The sequence below is a fragment of the Symphalangus syndactylus genome, chromosome 2 (assembly GCF_028878055.3).
Source record: "Symphalangus syndactylus isolate Jambi chromosome 2, NHGRI_mSymSyn1-v2.1_pri, whole genome shotgun sequence".
Classification (NCBI taxonomy): Eukaryota; Metazoa; Chordata; class Mammalia; order Primates; family Hylobatidae; genus Symphalangus; species Symphalangus syndactylus.
The window spans coordinates 89,523,240-89,544,093 of record NC_072424.2 but is presented as its reverse complement, the minus strand read 5'-3'; the positions used below and the strand labels follow the sequence as shown (position 1 = coordinate 89,544,093).

At 44.5% G+C, this 20,854-nt stretch overlaps 1 protein-coding gene across 5 annotated transcripts in view; it reads left to right on the top strand.

Moving 5' to 3' along the window:
• Positions 1 to 12,735, top strand: part of FYN (FYN proto-oncogene, Src family tyrosine kinase) — a 211,079-nt gene extending 198,344 nt beyond the window's left edge. For all 5 annotated transcript variants that reach the window (XM_055261589.1, XM_055261598.2, XM_055261626.1 and 2 more), the window contains one exon: positions 12,071 to 12,735. In XM_055261589.1, the coding sequence (XP_055117564.1) occupies positions 12,071 to 12,279 (209 nt within the window). In that variant the 3' untranslated portion in view covers positions 12,280 to 12,735. The remainder of the gene's footprint in view (positions 1 to 12,070) is intronic.
• Positions 12,736 to 20,854: the final 8,119 nt, after the last annotated feature.

Genomic DNA, 20,854 nt, shown 5'->3' with positions numbered 1-20,854 from the left:
TGCCAGGACCTGTTCTGTCCGCAGGACCCAGCTCCAGATGGCCAAAGAGAGCAGAGGCACATGCAAAATGCAATTTAGAGCCCACTCACTGCCTATTGCTGAACAGTCAAAACATGCTATACCAAAGCAAGTATAATGTAAAGAAAGTGGAAATTCTTAGACTCTGGAATGTTTCTGGATTATCAGATGTATGCTCTCCAAAGAAACCACGAGTTTGGGTTATCCATGCTTAAATTGATTAACGTCGACAGATGGTGACATAAAGGACACCCAAGCCATTTCACCTCCACGCTTTAGTGGTTATAGCACGGGGACGATCTGCTTTTTTGAAATGTTAAGGACATATTTTTCAGTTACTGCTGAGTGAAGAAAGAACATAGCTCCCCCTCATTCCCTGCCTAAGAAAGGAGCTTAAAGAAAAAAAAAAAAAAAAAAGACAGTGATAGAAACGATAGTGAAGATTAATGAGGAATTTAGGTCTCTTGCAAATCCTGGGTTTGTAATCATATCTTTGCAGTCAGAGGAGCCAGTGAAGGCAGATTAATTTGTAATCCCTTTGTTCCTTTTTATGATTGTTTCTGGTCATCTTCAGAGAACACAGAGAGGGGTACATCAAGATAATCTCGTTCTGGGTTGGTGTAGCCTTGAGACTCTTAGGAGAGCCAGGTTGACATGGAGGCAAAATTGACAAATTCCCGGTCTCTGAAGTGCCAGCACTGGGCGTTTAGAGATGCGGGTGTAAGTCAGTTTTATTGATGCTGCAGTGACTGCTGCTCCCGGCATGCACACACGGGCAGACACTCCGGGAATCGCCAACCAGCACAGAAGAAAGGGCCGCCCTGGGGGATGGAGCACAGCGTGGGTGTTTCTGAATCGCTTCTCAAGGGGGGAAATGTGCGGGTCTCGGGAGGGCGAAGATGTGAAGGCATCTCTTATTTATTTATTGTCTGAATTTTGAACTGATTTCTTCCTGATCCCCCCAGGTTTATAATCACCCTGTGTGTTAAATGCAGTTGGGGAGAAAAGGTTAATGTTGTTTTGCGCTTCTGTGAAGCATTCCCTTCTAGTAATACAAAGCAGCTTTTTGTTTCTCAGGGTCTCACACAGAAACCAAGACAAAGGGGTGGAGGTGGGGGCCTCGGAGAAGGAAGGCAGGTGCGCGTTTCTGAGGGAGTCTTTTGTCAGGTTTGGTTTTAGCATAAAGAAGATGGCCTCATTTTACCACTTAGACCAGGATTCATTCATTCAGCGTAGCTTCAGTCACTGTGAACTGTGCCAGGCATTTTCCTCTATCGGGGAGATAGTGCAAATAAGACCCTCATACTCTCAACAAGCCTTGATTAGTACCTGCCTCAGGCTAGGCATTGTTAGCGCAGTGGGCAAGTAAATAAATTTAGTCCCTATGTTCGTGGACATTACAGTCAGATAGATAAAATATGCATCAAATCCAGGCAGAAACCAGCCTTCTTTATTCCTTGTTTATTATTAGAGGGAGTCATCCTGAAGGGATGGATTACTTGGCTTTACCTACTGTGGGGCCCAGATCTTCATTCTGATAATGGGGTCAGGGACACCTGATCCAGGTATCCACACACAGCAGGTCCTGAGAGGGACTCTTCATGCCGAGTCCTGTGAGGATGGCAGACGAGTTTGAAGTGAGAACTAACTCCAGCGGCTTCTGCAGAGAGAGCTGTGAGCAAGTGCTGGTCTGCAGTGGGCTGTGATAACTGCCTCTAGCTATGGAGGAGTGCTGGAGAGAGGGGGCTGTGTAAGGAAGGCAAGTAAGCCAGACCTTGGAAGCCAAGTAGGGTTTCCTCAAGCCCAGAAGGTGGGAAGAGCATCCCAAGGTCTGGCACGTGGGAAGGCATGTAGGCCTGGGAGGACAGTTCCAGGGACCACAGGATGAATCTGAGAAGATGCCATGTGCAGGGGCACACCTGGAGATGTGACTGGAAAGGTGGCCGAGAGCCTGTGTTGGGGCCTCGCTGGTTGGCAGTGGCAACCAGGGAACTGTGTCCTCATTGGGGGTATTGTGAGCTGGTCCTCATTCAAAGAAAGCCACAAAAAATTGTTCCCAGGCCTGTTCCTAGCCATGGGTTCTTTCTGGGTTTTGCTTTTTAACATAGCTATAATCCTATTTAATTGGGTTTGTGAATCCAACAGAAAACTCTTCTTGAATGGGAAGCTTTTACAGAGGGATTCCAATTATAGGATGATTACCCTAACGAAGGATAATAATTCCTAAGGAACAAGAGATTTCATGAAGCTTCCTTCAGACGTCACTGTGAAAGCAAAGAAGGACCTTCCTGTCTGCATTCTTGCTATTTGTTGGTGTGGCAAGTCAGTCAGTGTGCGCCAAGGGGTCCTTCTCAGCTTCCCACGTTGCGTCTTTGTGCCTGTTGCTGGTACCTCAGGACAGTCTCCCAGTCCCGGTCCATCATGATTTCCATTCTGCATTTTGATGTAGTCATGTCTCATGTCTCAGTTGGCTAGAGTATATTTTGAAGTAATTCTTTTTTGGAGAACAGTAGATGGTGGTACATTTTTCTGAGTCTTCCATACCTGAGAATAGCCTGCTGTTTCCTTGACACGTAAGAAAGCTCCTTTGGCTGGTAGGTGAAGATGGAGGTGCGGGAGGAGGGGGTGACATATAAATTGGTTTTATAAAAGCTTTCCAGGCATCTTTTCCCAGTGTGAAAGAAGGTCCAGAAGTGACAATCCCAGAAGGAACTTAGAGTGGAGTATGTGAGGTGTGACCAAATAAAGGGCAAAGGGAGGCGGAAATGATAGAACATTGGCAAGTTGTGTAAGAGGAGTGGACAAAAAGGAAGGGAAGATGACAATCTCAAACTGAATGAGAACCTGGAAGCCGAAGGGAAAAAAATACTGAAATACGATGCTGAGATTAACGGGGGGGTGATAGAGAAAAGTTACATCACCTTACCAGATGAGGAAGGTCGCTTTCGAGATGTGTAACAAGTATGGATGCAGTTCCAAAGAAGAGCTCCATCAGTTCCCTGCTGGCAGCCTGAGCTGAATGCATTCTCTGCATTGCAGTATAGCTTGCTTTTCTGCAAGCAAGGGTTCAGAAGCATTCTTTACCTCAAGATTAGAACTGATTTCATACTGATGGATTGTTGTATGTGAGAAATAAAAACACTTAAGTAAAAGCAGTTTTCTGGGGTTGATGCATAAAATCAGAGTTATGCATTTTTACCTGTCGTTTCACCTTTAAAACCTTTCTCAAACCCTTCTTTTCCCCTCAGCTTCCAGTTTCTCCCCGCCTCCCCACCACCCACCCACCCACCATTCTATCATTGTTGCCAACAGAGTTAGTATCCTAGAAAACACAGACCTGGTTATCTCACCCTGCTAGTTAAAAAACGTCCACGGCTTCCCTTTGCCTTCCAGATAAATCCTAGAAACCATAATTCTACATAGTTCTTCATAACTCTTTTTCTGCAGTCATTCCACAAATATTTATTGTGCACCTACTATATGCCAGGTACTGTTGCAAGCACCAAGAATACAGCAGTGAAGCAACCGACAAATGCTGCTGCCCTCATAGACTTCCATTCTTCTTTGAGGAGACAAACAATAAACAAAGATAAATAAGCAAAATATATTGAATGTTTGCTGCTAGTAACAGCTAGGGAGAAAAATAAAACAGGGAAGGGGAGAGAGGGGAGAGTGGCAAAGGAGCACCTCACTGGTGAGTAAAGACCTGAAGGAAGCAAGAATCCAGCCAGGTGGGTATCTGGGAGCACAGCCTTCCATCAGGGGAAGGGAGAGTGCAGAGACCCTCCAGAATCAAAGGAGGCCAGCATGGCTGGAGCAGAGGGAGCAGGAGGTCCCAGAGGCCCCAGGGGCAAATCAGATAAGGCCTTTCTAGCTCATGGTTGGAACTTTTGCTTTTACTCTTAGTGACTTGGGAAGTGAGGGGATTTGAGTGGGAGAGTGACATGATTTCTCTCTTGCTCTCTTCCATCCTTCACACGTTACCCAAGACACATCAAGAGATCTCTCTTGAACATGCAAGTCTCTCTTTGTGGCTCCCCTGTCTGCCTGAGAACCCTTCAAAGCCCAACTGAACATCATCTGCTTTGGAAAGCCTTCCCCATGTCCAGACCAAATGGGGCGCTCCTTCTGCTTGCCTCCATGACACCTAGCATATTTCTGTTGGGCCCCCTGTTTGTGTGTCTGTATTTCTCAGCAGCTTCAGAGAAGGGAGTCCCTTTGATGGATTCCCAAGGCCCAGCACAGGGTCCACCCCATAGTAGACTCTCGGTAAGTATAAGCAAATCAATGAGTGAATGAAACAGAAAAAAAAGAACTCACCTATGAGGTTTTTGAAACAAGGTTTTTAAATTTAGCCCATAGCCTGCAAAGCCTTTTAACTGCATTCCATCATCTTCACACATAGATATATATTTTCCTAGCCACAAGGTATCCTCTGTCCTCAAAGTTCTTCTGGAAAGTTGACCCTGTGATCATTTCAAACATCATGTTCCAACACTATTCTAGGCAGAGTGTCCTGGCCGTTCTATGCCCTGGCTCTTAACTGAACACCTGTTTTGTGGATTTGGCAGGACCTGGTAGAACAGGAACACTTTTTTTTTTTTTCTTTTTGAGATGGATGGAATCTTGCTCTGTTACCCAGATGGGAGTGCAGTGGCATGATCTCGGTTCACTGCAACCTCTGCCTCCTGGGTTCAAGCGATTCTCCTGCCTCAGCCTCCCAGAAAGCTGGGATTACAGGCACCCGCCACCATGCCCGGCTAATTTTTGCATTTTTAGTAGAGCCAGGGTTTCGCCATGTTGGCCGGGCTGGTCTCAAACTCCTGACCTCAGGTGATCCACTCTCCTTGGCCTCCCGAAGTGCTGGGATTACAGGTGTGAGCCGCCACGCCCAGCCAGGATCACTTTCTTAAGCAAACCACACTTACTCATTCATTGGAAGCACTTTCAAATCATTCAACAGGTGACTTTCTTGAATACATCTAGTTGCTTGATAATGACCTGAAGAAATAAGGGAAGTTAATGAAACTGGTGGCTTTTTCCTTAAAGGATTCCAAGTGCCACTCTGGTCCTCCCTCTGCCTTAGAGCGCTGAACCTTAGATACATTTTTCTTTGTGTTCAACATAACAACAGGAGCAGGTTTTTCATGGGAGAAGAAAGGGTTAGGACTCTCCAACCAGGAGGAGACTGGGAAGCCGAATGAAAGCTCTCATCTTAGCCGAGGGTGCGTGTCTCTCCCTGGCTCGTCCACAGTCCCTGGGGTTTTTCCTGCAGCTCATGATGTCCCCTCAGAGAGGGAACCCTGCCTGGAATGCCCAGAGGTCATGCTGTCACCTCCTCCTACAAGATTTCTCTTGGCCAGCATGTCTAGTGAGAGGAGGAGGGAGACCAGGGGAGAATGCGTGTGAAGAGGGCGGCCAGAGAGGGACTTTCGGCCCCCAGTCCTGTGTTCCAGCCCCATGTGCTCCTTGTTCTCAGGGGTGCAGTTCCAGGGCCTTCCTCATGGGCACCCTGCCTCTCTTTTTCACTCCTTTTTTTTTTTTTTTTTTCCGGGACAAAGGAGTTCTCTGTGATACTATATTATCAGCTTCAAATACAGAAATACCTGTGTATTCGGTTACATCAGTAGCTGTCTTTCTGTGTTTATTAATACAATGGGCTGAATAAAAACAGCTGTCCTGAGGTTATCTGGCAAGATGGGGAAAGAGAAACAAAACAAGTCATTATTGTACCTTCTCAAAATAAGTTCTTTATTCTCATCCACACTCTTCCATCAGCATCTCTCTGCCCAGAATTTTCACAATGATCCTATACTAAAACCTAACTCAGTGTCACGGTTATTAACCAGTACGATAGCAAGGACACATGAGAATCTGTTAATACAAGCACATGCGATGGCGCAGGCTCATGCTGAGCAAGCACCATTAACACCCCTCCTCCTTCCCAGTGCCAGCACAGCACTGCTCAACAGACGTGTCAACACCGGGCCTTTTATGCACAGAAGCAAGGGGAGCCTCAGACCCTGGGCCTTATGCACAACGTTGTGTGATTCCCTTTGAACGGAAAGCTCAGTTATCAAAAGGAATTTGGATATCTGATAATCTAAACATAATTCCCATTGTTAAAGTGCTTAATTATTCACATGGCACAAAAACCCAGGTTTTGCAACCCATAGTCAAATCCAGATGCAAACATGGACAGGTAACAGTTAAAATCCCTGATTGTACAGATATGGCCCATCTGAGATCCATATTGGGAAGCTGCACAAATGGAAAGCTATAAAACACAAACACTCTTCTTTCATAAAAGACATTTTTTCAAATAGCTGAAAGCACAATGAATGTTGAGGTATTTTGTTAACGAATGGAGAAGCCAAGTTCAAGGGAAGTCAAGTCATTTGCTAAAAGATGCAAAGTTAGAAGTCAAGAAGTGACATCTATTTCGGTGCTCTGCCAATGAAAGTGATTTTTATTCCTTCCCTATAGAATCTAAAAGAAGACCAGGTATAGTGGCTCACAGCCATAATTCCAGTGCTTTGGGAGGCTGAAGCAGGGAGGATCGCTTGAGGCCAGAAGTTCAAGATCAGCCTGGGCAACATAGCAAGATGCTATCTCTACAAAAAAATAAAAATAAAAATCAGCCAGGCATGGTGGTGCATACCTATAGTCCTAGCTACTTGGGAGACTGAAGTGTGAGGAGTATGGCTTGAGCCCAGGAGTTCAAGGCTGCAGTGAGCCATGATCATGCCACTGCACTCAAGGCTGGGTGACAGAGCAAGACCTTGTCCCTTAAAAAAATTTTTTTTCAAAGAATCTAAAAGGAAAAAGGGAAGACTACTGAGTTCATGTACAGCTCAAAGAAGTGGAATAGGGAAGTTTAAAAGAAAAGGGAAAGAAAACACACACACAAGAATAGACACTGTTGGCAACCCTACACAGTCAGAGTTTGAAAGTGAGAGTTGGAAACTTGACCTCTGAGTTCGCTGGAGGAAGCCAGCAAAATGATTTAGAAAGGATAATATCATAATGGCAGGAAGTGAGCATAGTCGTCTTGGCTGGAGAATCTCAGTTGCAGTGTTTGGGGCAGACCGACTGGAAATGATGTGAAAGCCTAAAATCTGAGTTGACAGGAGGTGTTCCATGGAGTCTCTGGGAAAGAGGGACTCGAAGGCAGACCCCCACACAGCAAACTAGGAAGGTCTCGCTCTGTCACCCAGGCTGGAGTGCAGTGGCACCATCTCAGCTCACTGCAGCCTCAACCTCCTGGGCTCAAGCAGTCCTTCCACCTCAGCCTCCTGAACAGCTGGGACCACAGGTACATGCCACCATGCCCGGCTAATTTTCGTACTTTCTGTATAGACAGGGTTTTAACATGTTGCCCAGGCTGGTCTCGAACTCCTGAGCTCAAGCAGTCTGCCTGCCTCAGCTTCCCAAAGTGCTGGAGGTGTTTTATGGATTGAGTACTGTTCAGTTGTACCCTGTGAAAGTGACCCACCACAATGACCTGTTTTCCTGAGCAATTCTAGAGAGACAGCAGGAGGAGCTGGTGGCTCCCATGGGGCTAGAAGGGCAGAAGGGCAGAGGAGGAGAGGGTTGGAACAAAATTGGGCAGTGGCCTCCGTGCTTGCTGGCTTCCCAGCCCCAAGCCGCCTCTCTGTGAGAACCAGGGGACATTCATACTGCTCGAACGTGACTCTTCCCACAGTCAGACACCACTGGCCAGCTGGGATCTCCCCTCCTGTTGAAAAATGCTCTCCCTTGCAGCTCCCACTAGGAAACCTGGAAGGCCAAACTGTTTATGATGTTGTTTCCCTAAAATGTGCTCAGACACCATGTTTTATAAAGTTTCTGTCTCTTCTTCTTTCTGTTAAGAAAGGAGAAAAAGGATCCCAGCTACTCAGGAGGCTGAGGCAGGAGAATTGCTTGAACCAGGGAGGTGGAGGTTGCAGTGAGCTGAGATCGTGCCACTGCACTCCAGCCTGGGCAATGGAGTGAGACTCTGTCTCAAAAAAAAAAAAAAAGAGAGAAAAAGGAAAAACATTCCCAGCACTCCTGTGCACCTCCTCAGTTGGAAGTGCAATAAAAAGATTCTTCTGGCTGGGCATGGTGGCTCACACCTGTAATCCCAGCACTTTGGGAGGCTGAGGCGGGTGGATCACTTGAGGCCAAGAATTCAAGACCAGCCTGGCCAACATAGTGAAACCCCATCTCTACTAAAAATATAAAAAATTAGCCAGGTGTAGTGGTGTGCACCTGTAGTCCCAGCTACTCAGGAGGCTGAGGCAGGAGAATTGCTTGAACCTGGGAGGTGGAGGCTGCAGTGAGCCGAGATCGCACCACTGCACTCCACCCCGGATGACAGAGCCACGCTTCGTCTCAAAAAAACTAAAATAAAATAAAAAATAAAAGGATTCTTCTCTCTAGTGTCCCCATGTCTCTCAAGACACTCTCCCAACTGCCCTGGTGCCCAAACTCGTGTTTATTCCCTTCCTATTCACTACCCTTCACCTCTTAGGTATTAGGTAAAGCCAATGTCTTGGGGAAAAGTGGCTAAAAAGAGGAAATGACAGTTTTCTTGCTAACAAAAATACGAAATCATCTAAGAAGAAAAAAATGAAATAGACCCATCATTTTGGTAGTGTGCAGAGTAAAAGCCATTTAAAAAAAATCTTTAAAACATGATTTTCAAAATTCATATAGCTGAGAATACTATATTTTAAATACAGGTTGAGTATCCCTAATCCAAAAATATGAAATCCAAAATGCACCAAAATCTGGAGCTTCTTGAGCACTGATATAACAAGCAAAGGGAATGTTCAACTTACTGGTTGAGCAGCCCTGTAATGCAAATATTTCAAAATCCTAAAAAATCTGAAATTTAAAACACTCCTGATCATAAGCATTTCAGAGAAGGGATACTCACCCTGAATTGACACAATCCATTCAATTTAGCTAGCTATTGTTTATAAAACAAAAACTAGCCCAAGCCTTGCTGAGTGGGCATATCTTGATTGCCACAGTTATTGTTGCAGAGGTACATTGTGAAGATGCCAGGTCTGCAGGTCAGCCCGTGCAGGTCCTGGTTTATGGATGGTTGGAAAAGAGCTAGTCCCATTCCAGTTGTCATTGTCAGCCAAGTGCATTGTCGAAATATCCCACTTTCCTGGCAAAGCTCTCATTGGTATGTTTCCACTTGGCCCAGTGCGTGGAATTATTTTCACATACTCCCCATGCTTTGAGAGGTCTGGGCAGAAGAAAACATGAGAAGAAGAGGAGTGAGGAAGAGTGGAGGGGTGCAGACAGGAAAAGGGGGAGAGCGAGAAGGAGCCTGACCATGTGGGTCTGCCAGGGCCCTGCATGGGCCAGCTTATACCCTGTGCCCTGTCCAAATGCTCAGGAAACAGACTGCCTCAGGAGATGCTACATGTTGAGGTTCACATCACCAAGTCTGCTGTGTCCGAGGCTTGGACCAAGCACTGGAAAAATGACCCAGTGGCCAATTAAACTTTCCATTGGCAGACATTGGATGAAAACTTTTTTTTTTTTTAAGTGAAATCTTTCCATTTGAGTAGTTTGTTTTTTAATGAAATGAAACATGTACTGACATGCGCTCTGTGGAGCAATAGGAGAGTGATTAAACTCTGTGCTGCCATTTTGGAGGGAGGCACTCGGAGCCAGAGTCAAGCATTAGGAGACGTTTCAGGGGCTGTAACCACCCCCAGAAGGATCTGTCAGGCCCTTCTGCCTGTTTCCCCTCCAGTTCCTGTGGACTCCTGTCAGGGACAGAGACACGGGAGATTTCTGCAGGTCTGTCGTTGCTGAAATATGAAACCAAGGACTGCGGCAAAGCAAATGCTTTGGAGATTGCCAGTTCTGCTACCTGATTGCACCTCTTCCTAATCTTTCTGGGCAATATGTATGAAGAAATAAAAACAGTAAATAGCCTTGTAATCAGTTCAGGTTTTGTGGCCAAATGAGGTCAGTTCAGATCAGTTCTGTAGTCAAGTGAGTTACAAAAACTCGATGGTGTTCAGAGCTTGTTGGATTGTGGAATTGTGGAGAAGGAAATGCTGGCCTCTGTCCGCGTTTGTCTAGAGCCTGAGGAGAAGGCTGCCTTTCATTCCTGAGCATGCTCCAGTTCCTTCCTTGCTTCCAGCTCCCCGCCCCCATCCCCCGTTTTCAGCCATTGGAGGAGGATGTAGGCTAATTAGCCACAGTGCTGCCTCTCCCTCCGCCCATGCAACTGAGGAAGTCACTGGTAAAGGCATGCATGGCACAGAGGCGGGGACCCTGACTCCTTCACCAAACCTCTCTCCCTAAAATAAGGAGTCGCCCTGACACGCGAGTGAGGTTATTTTACAATAATTGCATTGAAGGCCTGCTTCAGTACAGCAGAAATAATATATGAATTTTTATTACCTCAAGAAATGATAATGGCAGAGAATAAGAAAGCATCCTGAAAAGGTCTGGAGAGACATGTGACTGACAGGCTGTGGCTGACAGCCAGGAGGAGCCAGGATGCACTCAGCTCCACAAGTAGCAACACAACCAAGAGGACTGGCAACAGACCCCGAAGTCCGAGTGTTCCCTGCCCAGGGGGACAGGCTGTGCTCTGGCCCAGCGCCTCTGGCTGTGCTGACAAGTTTCTAGCTAACAGGTCGCCACCTCCCCCAGAAGTAAAGGGAGCTCCATGCATATGGTGTGTGCTCCTGCTGGCTGTATCCCTGGGAAATAGGGGAAGAAATCTTGGTTTCTATATGGCTTGACATCGGGTTCTTGCTCCTGCAAATTAACCGGGTCAGATATTGGGGAGGATTCCAGATGACAGCCTCACCGGCCAGGAAGCAACCAAAGCATAGCACAGCTTGACAGGGAGCTGGCAGAAGGTGATACAATGAAAAAGGGAAGCAAAACTAGAGAATAGTGGCTGGCAGCAGTTGGGAAAAGGTCAGGACATTGGCCACCCCCTAAGCATGGTAGTTTCTGTAGTGTTAAGGCGGCCAGTGTGCAGGAGGCCGCACTCTAAGGAGTTAGCGATCTGTCTTCTGTTAGTACTATGCAGCCCGGTGTTTCAACAGCTTTCCCAGAGTCAGGAAAACCTCAAATGATGGATGGCCTGGCTGAAGTCATCAGTAAAGATAGGCCCCGGACATGGTCTGTCTCCCCATCAAATTCACCAAACCTCAGGGCACTGTGGGGTCGCAGGACCAGACGGTGCCCAGCCACGCTGGCATGATGGCAGATCTCCGGAAGTGGGGAACTAAGAGTTTGCCCAGGCATGAAGAAAACGAATTTATGAAGTTCGTAAATGGAGTTTATAAATGCTATAAACAAGGGGCAGCATGCTTTCATTCTGTGTGGATTTTTTTGTCTGCTTTATTCATATATTTTTGTCAGTTTAATTGAAGTATAATTTACACACAATAAAATTCAACAATTTTAAGAATGCAGTTTATTGAGTTTTGACAAACATAAACAGTCACACCACCCCATACATAATATAGAACAGGGGTTGGCAGATCTGGCTCCCAACCTGTGTTTGTTTTGTACGTTTTAAAGGGTTGTTAAAAAGAAGAAGACAGGGATCATATGTAACCTGCGAAGCCAAAAATATTTACCGTCTGGCCTTTTACAGGAAAAGTTTGTTGACCCGTTGACCCTGACACAGAACATTCCCATCCCACTTGGAGTTCCCTCTGGCCCCTTGGCAGGGATTCCTCCCCTCCCCCAGGCAACCACTGATCTGCTTTCTATAGATGTAGTTGCGCCTTTTCTAGCATTTCGCATGAATGAAATCATACCGTATGTTGCCTGTTGTGTCTGGCTTCCTTCACTTACCAGGCTTTTGAGAGTCATTCTGAATTTTTCATGTCTCAGTTCTGCACTCCTTCTTTACTTCTGAGTAGCATGGCAGGGTTTGACTCCTGGGGGGATGGGGGCACTCCACATGTTTTAGCCACATGCAGACGAAAAGAAGAAGGGGGATCTGCAAGTTCGGCGGTCAGGGCCTGGAGCCCCGGGGTGCCCACTCTCACTGCACTTGTCTTCGCAGGCATGAACAACCGGGAGGTGCTGGAGCAGGTGGAGCGAGGCTACAGGATGCCCTGCCCGCAGGACTGCCCCATCTCTCTGCATGAGCTCATGATCCACTGCTGGAAAAAGGACCCTGAAGAGCGCCCCACTTTTGAGTACTTGCAGAGCTTCCTGGAAGACTACTTTACCGCGACAGAGCCCCAGTACCAACCTGGTGAAAACCTGTAAGGCCCGGGTCTGCGGAGAGAGGCCTTGTCCCAGAGGCTGCCCCACCCCTCCCCATTAGCTTTCAATTCCGTAGCCAGCTGCTCCCCAGCAGCGGAACCGCCCAGGATCAGATTGCATGTGACTCTGAAGCTGACGAACTTCCATGGCCCTCATTAATGACACTTGTCCCCAAATCCGAACCTCCTCTGTGAAGCATTCGAGACAGAACCTTGTTATTTCTCAGACTTTGGAAAATGCATTGTATCGATGTTATGTAAAAGGTCAAACCTCTGTTCCGTGTAAATAGTTACTCCAGTGCCAACAATCCTAGTGCTTTCCTTTTTTAAAAATGCAAATCCTATGTGATTTTAACTCTGTCTTCACCTAATTCAACTAAAAAAAAAAAGTATTATTTTCCAAAAGTGGCCTCTTTGTCTAAAACAATAAAATTTTTTTTCATGTTTTAACAAAAACCAATCAGGACAGGTGTTTGTTTTTGTTTTCTTCTTTATAAATATGAATATATATAATATATATGTCCCTGTACATATACAATGTGGGTGCTAATGTGGAGACTGTGGCCGGCCTGAGCCACCAAGCTGCGGGACCCAGAGGGAGGATTTTACTGCAAGTCAGCATCAAAGCACTGGTGTTGTTCTGAAAACACCAGTGGCCTCATTTTTGGCTTTTGCAAAGCATGAATTTTTTCATTTGGATTGCACTTTCCTGGTTCATGACTGTACCTGTAGGTGGTTGTTACTTTGACTCTTTTCAGGAACCACCCCCCAAGCTGAATTTAACAAGTTCTGTTAGCAGTATTTGCTTCAACTTACTGCGATATTTGTTCTCAAAACTTAAAAATAAGCAACCAAATGGCTGATACTACCAAGAGAACTGGAAGATGGATACCACACAAACTTCTTGTATAAAAATATGAATGCTGAAATGTTTCAGACATTTTTAATTCAATAAACCTGTAACCACATTTAAATGATCTAAAACCCATAGCATTGTAGTCATGGCAACCTGCTAAACTTTCTCATGCAACTAAAATTTCTGGGGGAAATGAGGGTGGGGGTTGTACATTTCCCATTGTAAAATAAGTGTTTTAAATGTCCTGTACTGCTAATGAATGACTTTCTATATGTCCAGGAGTTCTCTAGTGGAATAACTATGCACTACATTTCATGGGGATGCACAAAAACAAAAAAGTATTACATTTTTAGTTGCTGTTTGTACCAACCTTAAATTACATATGTTTAACAACAACGAATCAAAAATCCTATTTCTATTGAGTTTTTAATACTGACTAGCAACTCTGAAGTCTTAATTCCATTTTTGTTATGATTTATTTGTGAGTTTACATTTTTAAATTGTTTAACTTTCTTAATTTAGTAATTAAAAAGAGAGCATTTTACATTTGAATTTTTTTTTTGTTTATTTGTTTAAATCATGGAAGGTACTCGTAGTTCTGTGGCACATCTGTCTCACACCAGATGGTATGGAGTCACCTGGTGAATTTAGCCTTTGTGCGATGATTTGCAAATGACAGAAACGTTCAGAACATCTGGAGGGTTCTTTTCCCTCTAGAAAGGGTAGGCTGTTGACCAGCTATTTCAGAGGATCATTAAAGCAAAAGTAGGCATACCTTACCATTTGAATTGATCAGACATTTTTTCTAACTGGAATTTACTGTGTCCTGGTTGTAGGAGAAATAGACTATCACAAGACGAATCTTTCTTGTCCTGGAGTCAGTATATTTATTTCCAAATGTCCCCCTACTTCTGTAATGAAGGAGCTAACGGAGCGACAACCTGGTGTGGTAGGAAGGGCAGTGGGTGGATGCAGGCTACCTGTCCATGCCTGGCTCTGTGATCATTCAGCTTCAGGACCCTGAGCCGCCTCCTGGCATCTGTCATTTTCAGGGCCTGTCTGTAGAACTGAAGGGGTTACATAAGATTCACTCCTTAGATCTCTACAGCTCTAAGATCCTGTGATTCTAAGATCACTGATGCCATGCGGGGTCATACAAAGAGGGTGGTTTTCTTTGTTGAAATAACCTATACATTTAGGGAGGGCTTCCAACATTAAAAAAAAAAAGATGAAACAGGTTTTCTGATTAATCAAAACTTTATGGTATTGTTTTTAGCATTGACTTGCTAAACTGATAATATTTATTTATTTATTTATTTATTTTTGAGATGGAGTCTCTGTCGCCGAGGCTGGAGTGCAGTGGTGCCATCTCAGCTCACTGCAACCTCTGCCTCCCGGGTTCAAGGGATTCTCCTGCCTCGGCCTCCTGAGTAGCTGGCATTACAGGCGCGTGCCACCATGCCCGGCTAATTTTTGTATTTTTAGTAGAGAGAAGGTTTCACCATGTTGATCAGGCTGGTCTCAAACTCCTGACCTCATGATCCACCCGCCTTGGCCTCCCAAAGTGCTAGGATTACAGGCATGAGCCACAGCGCCCAGCTGATAAAATTTTAAAGATCTTATTACATATATTATTATCACATTATTAGGTAGTTGATTAACATATTCTACATCTTTTTAAAGATAACTTTGCTTTTAATCCTCACACCCCACTAAGTTGGATAATTTGCAAATATTTCTGGAGGATTTTTATGTTCTGATTCATTCAAAACAATCTGGAAAAAAAAGAACCTGTTTTAAATTGAAATTGTTTAAAAACAAAAAAAAGTCTCTTCAAACCAAAGTATAGCCTTTAATTTATCGGTTGAGTTCATGGTGGATTGTCTTATATGAAAGAAAGCTAAGGACTTGGGTCACCTCAAGGGCACTCTTAGGAAACACAGCGTGCTGTAGAGTGAGGTTGCAGAGTGAAAGTAAGAGAGCATCTATAAATACAAAGAAGTCAGAGACTTCCAGGTTTTTTCTTCCAAGAGGCAAATGTGCTTTCAAGAGATATTCCTGAGGTAGACCATTCCAGAGAGTCCCCACTCCTCCCAAGAAGCCTCTCTTCCTCATAAGTTGTACAAGCTTAGGGTGACGAAACGGAATTTGCCGACCAGAAAGTTCTCCTGTTAAGAAAGAAAAGTATCGCCTTAATGTCAGGGTGGTGGTGAGTAATTTTTTGTCTTCAGTAACCTGGCAGTGAATAAGTATTTGCTTTGTCCCCTTAGGGAAGCTGGCATCTAGCACTCCTCTGCTGGAAAGGGAGCCTTCCTAATAAACTATTAGTTTTTACTTTTTTTTTAAGACAGTGTCTTGCTCTGTCACCCAGGCTGGAGTGCAGTAGTGCAAACACGGTTCACTGCAGCCTCAACCTCCTGGCCTCAAGCGATCCTCCCAACCACACTGGCTAATTTTGATTATGATTATTTTTTGTAGCGATAGGGCCTTGCCATATTGCCGCAAGCTGGTCTTGAACTCCTGAGTTCAAGCAGTCCTCCTGCCTTGGCCTCCCAAAGTGTTGGGATTACAGATGTGAGCCACTGTGCCAACCTCTTTTCACTTTTTAAAAATCAAACAACAGGCCAGACGCGGTGGCTCACGCCTATAATCCCAGGACTTTGGGAGGCCAAGGCAGGTGGATCACGAGGTCAAGAGATCGAGACCATCCTGGCCAACATGGTGAAACTCTGCCTCTACTGAAAATACAAAAATTATCCGGGCATAGTGGCATGTGCCTGTAGTCCCAGCTACCCGGGAGGCTGAGGCAGGAGAATCACTTGAATCCGGGAGGCAGAAGTTGCGGTGATGCGCATGTGCCTGTAGTCCCAGCTACTCGGGAGGCTGAGGCAGGAGAATCACTTGAATCCGGGAGGCAGAAGTTGCAGTGAGCCAAGATCACGCCACTGCACTCTGGCCTGGCGACAGAGTGAGTCTCTCTCAAAAAAAAAAAAAAAAAAGAAAAATTCAAATAACAAACCTATCGGAGAAGACCATTTGCAAAGTTCAGACATTGTAACTGCGACTGAAGGATTTCTGTTCACTCCATTCTCTGCAGCTCCTGATCTCCTCTGATGATCAGTTCATGGGCTGGGAGGATCAGAGAGCCTAGGAGACAGAGGATCCCATGCTTTAGAACATCAGGGTAGATAGAGACAAATGATGCATTTGGCTCTGCCATCGTCGTGACACAGAAAGGTGTATGGGGAACCAGGCCTTTCCGTGAGAAAAGTTAAGGGTATATATAATCCCTCAAACACAGCCACACTGTTGAAGATTTCCTTACAAGCACCAGAAGGTGTTTACCTGCTTTGAGAAAGATAGGAATCCTCCTGTGGCTAAGTGTTGGCACCACGGGATTTTATAGTAGCGTTAGTGTGGCAAAATGTTATCTGCGATTTCCCCAGGAGTCTTAAGAATGTATACTATGTTAATTGGAATGGTTCTTTTATGAATCTTGAAAGAGTATGGTTTTCAGCAACAGGCAGAAGAGAATTGTACTAAAGCCCACAGCAAAAGGGATGTCATCTGTTTATTAGTCATGACTCAGGACAAAGAACGTCACGTGATAGGCATTTCCTAACAAGTTGCATTGGAATAAAATGATCTTTGGTCAGTTTGTTTCTGAAAGGTATTTTAATAGGTTTAAATGACTTTTGTTGACCTTCTTACCACTATATATTATACAATACTGTTGGAATTCAATTATGCTGTCAAAAATATTTGTTAGAAGGGAGGGAGGAGACTGGCTTTGGTTTGGGGGCAGAAGAAGGAAGCTTAAACACATTTTTATTCTAAAAATGATATGGGGGGTATAGATTACTAAAGCAATTGCCAAATTATATATATATTTTTTAATTCTCAAAAATAGTTTATAACTACAGAGAAGAAAATAATGAAAAATAGTACCTTTACTGTATTCGAAATATCAAATAGACCTTCATAATTTATATACACCTATATTCCCAGAAAATTTTCTTACATAATAAACTCCTAAATCATACCTCATTCTTTCCCAACATGCAAACTATTCAGAATCCTATGGAGGGACAAATATACCTTTATTTTAAAAGTTAATTCTGAGCACTGAAAATAAAAATAAATGGTTTTCCAGTGTTGCAGGGACCATTCTAACAAAATGTAGCCAGTGGCAAATGACAGCCTCCTCAACAGCCAGAACGCTGTGCTCCTCTCCATACGGCTTACTACTCTCTAATAACCTGTTTAATGCCACCAGTGTGTTTAATACTGCTCTCCTCTAATGCATTTGCCCTGCCGGATTGTGAGCCCGAGAACAGAAACTTCCTGATTGGTTCACCATTATTCTCCCTGCACCTAGAACAGTGATGAGCTTCTGACGGATGCTGGCTGGACTGATGGATAGACTGTTAGGTGGATGAGGCCCACTGTCCAGTGGGGCGAATGGTTTACCTTCGAATGACACATTTACCTAAGAACCTGCTAAGCACGTGGGACTGACTGTATGCTGCCCACAGTGCTAGCCCTGAGCATTATGAATGTGTGGCCACCAGTGTTCCACACATGATTGAAGTCCCAATCTATAGCCTGAAGTGAACACCCTTGATACTTCCCAACCCTTTCCCCAGAACTGTCACAATGCCAGTGAGGAAAAACTTGTACCTCTTGGAACCTGAGAGACAGCATGAAGTAAATGGCACCAAGTGATACATACTCTTATTTTGATTCCGTTTGGTTTTGAGATGGGGTCTCACTATGTTGCCCAGGCTGGATTCAAATTCTTGGGCTCAAGCAATCCTCCCACTTCAGTCTCCCAAGTAGCTGGGACTATAGACATGTGCCACCACACCTGGCCACAGTCTTTGTTTTTGGGGGGTGCGGGGAGGCGACAGGGTCTCACTCTGTTATCCAGGCTGAAGCGCAATGGTGTGATCATGGCTCACTGCAACGTCAACATTTTGGGCTCAAGCCATCCTCCCACCCCAGGCTCCCAAGTAGCTAAGACTACATGTGCATGCTACCACATTCGGCTACTTCTTTTTTTTTTTTTTTTTTTTTTGTAGAGACAAGGTCTTACTATGTCGCCCAGGCTGTAGCCTTAGGTAAAGTGCCTTCAAAGGCTCGTTTTAGCTTTGTCATTTTATGAAAAGTTGATATTCTACTCCCTAAGATATCCATCTTTGTCTTCAGATAAAAATTATTTTCCCAAATCATCAAGTTGTGCCATGTTACCCAGCCTGTGGCTTGTAGTGTCCCTGGCACACCCTTGCATAACACAGGGAGCCCCTGTGCCCTGTGTGAGAAGCACAGTGTGAAGATGTTGTCCATAATATTGTACATGGAAAAGGTAACGTTAGCCCCCATTTATGTGGATTCTCTCATCTGATTTCCTTTTTTCACCCAGCAAAGTGCCCAGTGACTGAGAATGAGACAGAAGATGAGGGCGTTTGAGGATGAGAAGGAGGAGGAAAGCCATCAGAGCCACCTGGAAGTAGAGGTCTGGTCAGGTCAGCCTGCTTAACCAAGATGGCAGCCAGGGGAGTAGGAAGGATGAAGACATTGCACACATTTGGAGGAAGAAACCAAAGCTAGCATGAGAGGAGTCCTTTCCAGGGCTGTTCAAGGCAACGGGATGCAGGTGGATATGACTGCAGTTGTGTGTGAAGACTTACCATTCACTCCTCCAAACTTTCGTTGTCTACTTAGTATGGGCTAGGCCCTGTGCCTAGCTCCAGAAATTCAAAGAGAGACAATTAATATCTACAGTCTAGTAAGGATAAAGACCCACAAAAATAGTTGCAATAAGCTCTCTTAGATGGAAGCACAGTTGTTAGCAAAGTAGTAACATCTAGCTCAGAATGGGAGGGTACAGGGGAGGCTTCCTGGAAGAGGTGCTGCCTGAACTCTCTTAAAGACAAATGGAAGTAGGTTACATAGTGTTTAGCGGGGCCTAGTGCTCCTTGCCTTTGGATTTGTTTCCTTCTGATTTCTAGCCCCCGTTAGGGGTTACCTCATGCTTTCAATACGGAAGACATCAACAAACGGGTCTCAATGAAGAAAAACCAAGAGCACACACATACAAGAATCTCAGTCACTGTCTCTCTGTTTCTCTCCTCTCCCCCCACCCCATTAACAGTAAGTAGGTACACCATTTATTCTGATTAGTGGCCACTAAATAGAGGGGGTGGTAGATAATAGCGTTCAAGGACAGAGGAAGGTTTTAGCAGGTTGTTGGCTCCAGTGTCTCAATTAGGATATGGTCTGAAATATATTCATATTCATATTCTCATAAAGTATGAGAATAAAAGAATTGCTAGGAAGAAGCTTGGAATCGCAATAACTCCTCACTACCTCTCTTAATAACTGCTAGTGGGAGGTTTTCTCCTATTTACAAATCCATTGTCATTCTTCCACTTACTAGCCGGGCTGTTTCGCTTGAATCGTTGTGCAGTATGTACATTCATGATGGAAGGTATACACTAGCAGTTGCATGGTGTTCTGGTTGTTTTGTTCTGGATAGTTTTCCTTTAGTTAATTATCAAGTGCTTACTATGTAATAATCAATGAGTAGCTAATTGGAAGCAAGAGAGAATGAAATGGGCATTATTCAGATAGTGTTTTTAATGAAAAGCATAGACGTAGTACTGTGGGGAAATATCACTAAATAGCAAGAGATTTCATCTGTGTGTGTGTGTGTGTGTGTGTGTGTGTGTTTACAAAAGGATTCATTTAAGCCACTCATAAACTAAATCCAGGTATGTGAATCCTTTCATTTTTTTTAGACTCCTCCCAAGGGGTAAACATTGGAAGACACCAGGAGTGAAGCCAAGCCTCTAGAGATTGCTCAGGAACCCAAACCACCCCGAGGGGAGCCGGAAGGTCTGTCAATTCCCAGAGAGGGAGGAAATGGTAAGCAAATGGCAGCAGTTGCTTAGAGAATTAGGGAATGAATAACAATGCTTTCTGGTAAATTAACCATATTACATTGTGCAGGGGAAAGCGACAGGAAAACCCTGTTAAAAATTGAATAATAATTTGCCCACATCATTTATGCAAAATGCATAATTTTCCTACTTCAGTGGACTTTAGTTTGATTTAAAAGATGAGCAGCTCTAGGACTATTCACCAGAGCATAATTTTTAAGATAATTGGGAAGAGGAAGAGAAATCAGACTGTAATCAGCACAATCTTTCGTAAGCCACTTCACCTTCCTCCTCTCACCTGCAAATTTTGGAAAATATTTGTTTACCCTTTCCTGAAGTTCTCTAAATGGAAGTGCAAAGCATTAATCATTGTCATTGCTACCACTAAACCACGACCTCACCGTGAGAGAGGAGAAAGCCATGCTTCATTCTATTCAGTATTTTTCTGCTCTAATTCAAATAAGTACTTGTTTTGTATAGTGGGGAAAAAATGGAAATGCAGCAAAGCTATAGTTAAAACAGCAAGCTGAGAACAAAAGCAACACGCATGCAGGCAAAGGAGACCTTGGAAGATACACAGATAAAACAAAAAGCTGTGCTTGGCTGGGATTCTGTTTCAGAATCAAATGCAAAATGGAGAATATTGTTCCAACTGTAAAGGTTTTGCAATCTACAATCAGTCAGAATGAAAAGATATCATGTAATCCACCTTGACAGTCAGAAGCTGCACTATTGCTGTGAATTATGATATTTGTTCATGACTAATGTAGATTTTCAGACCC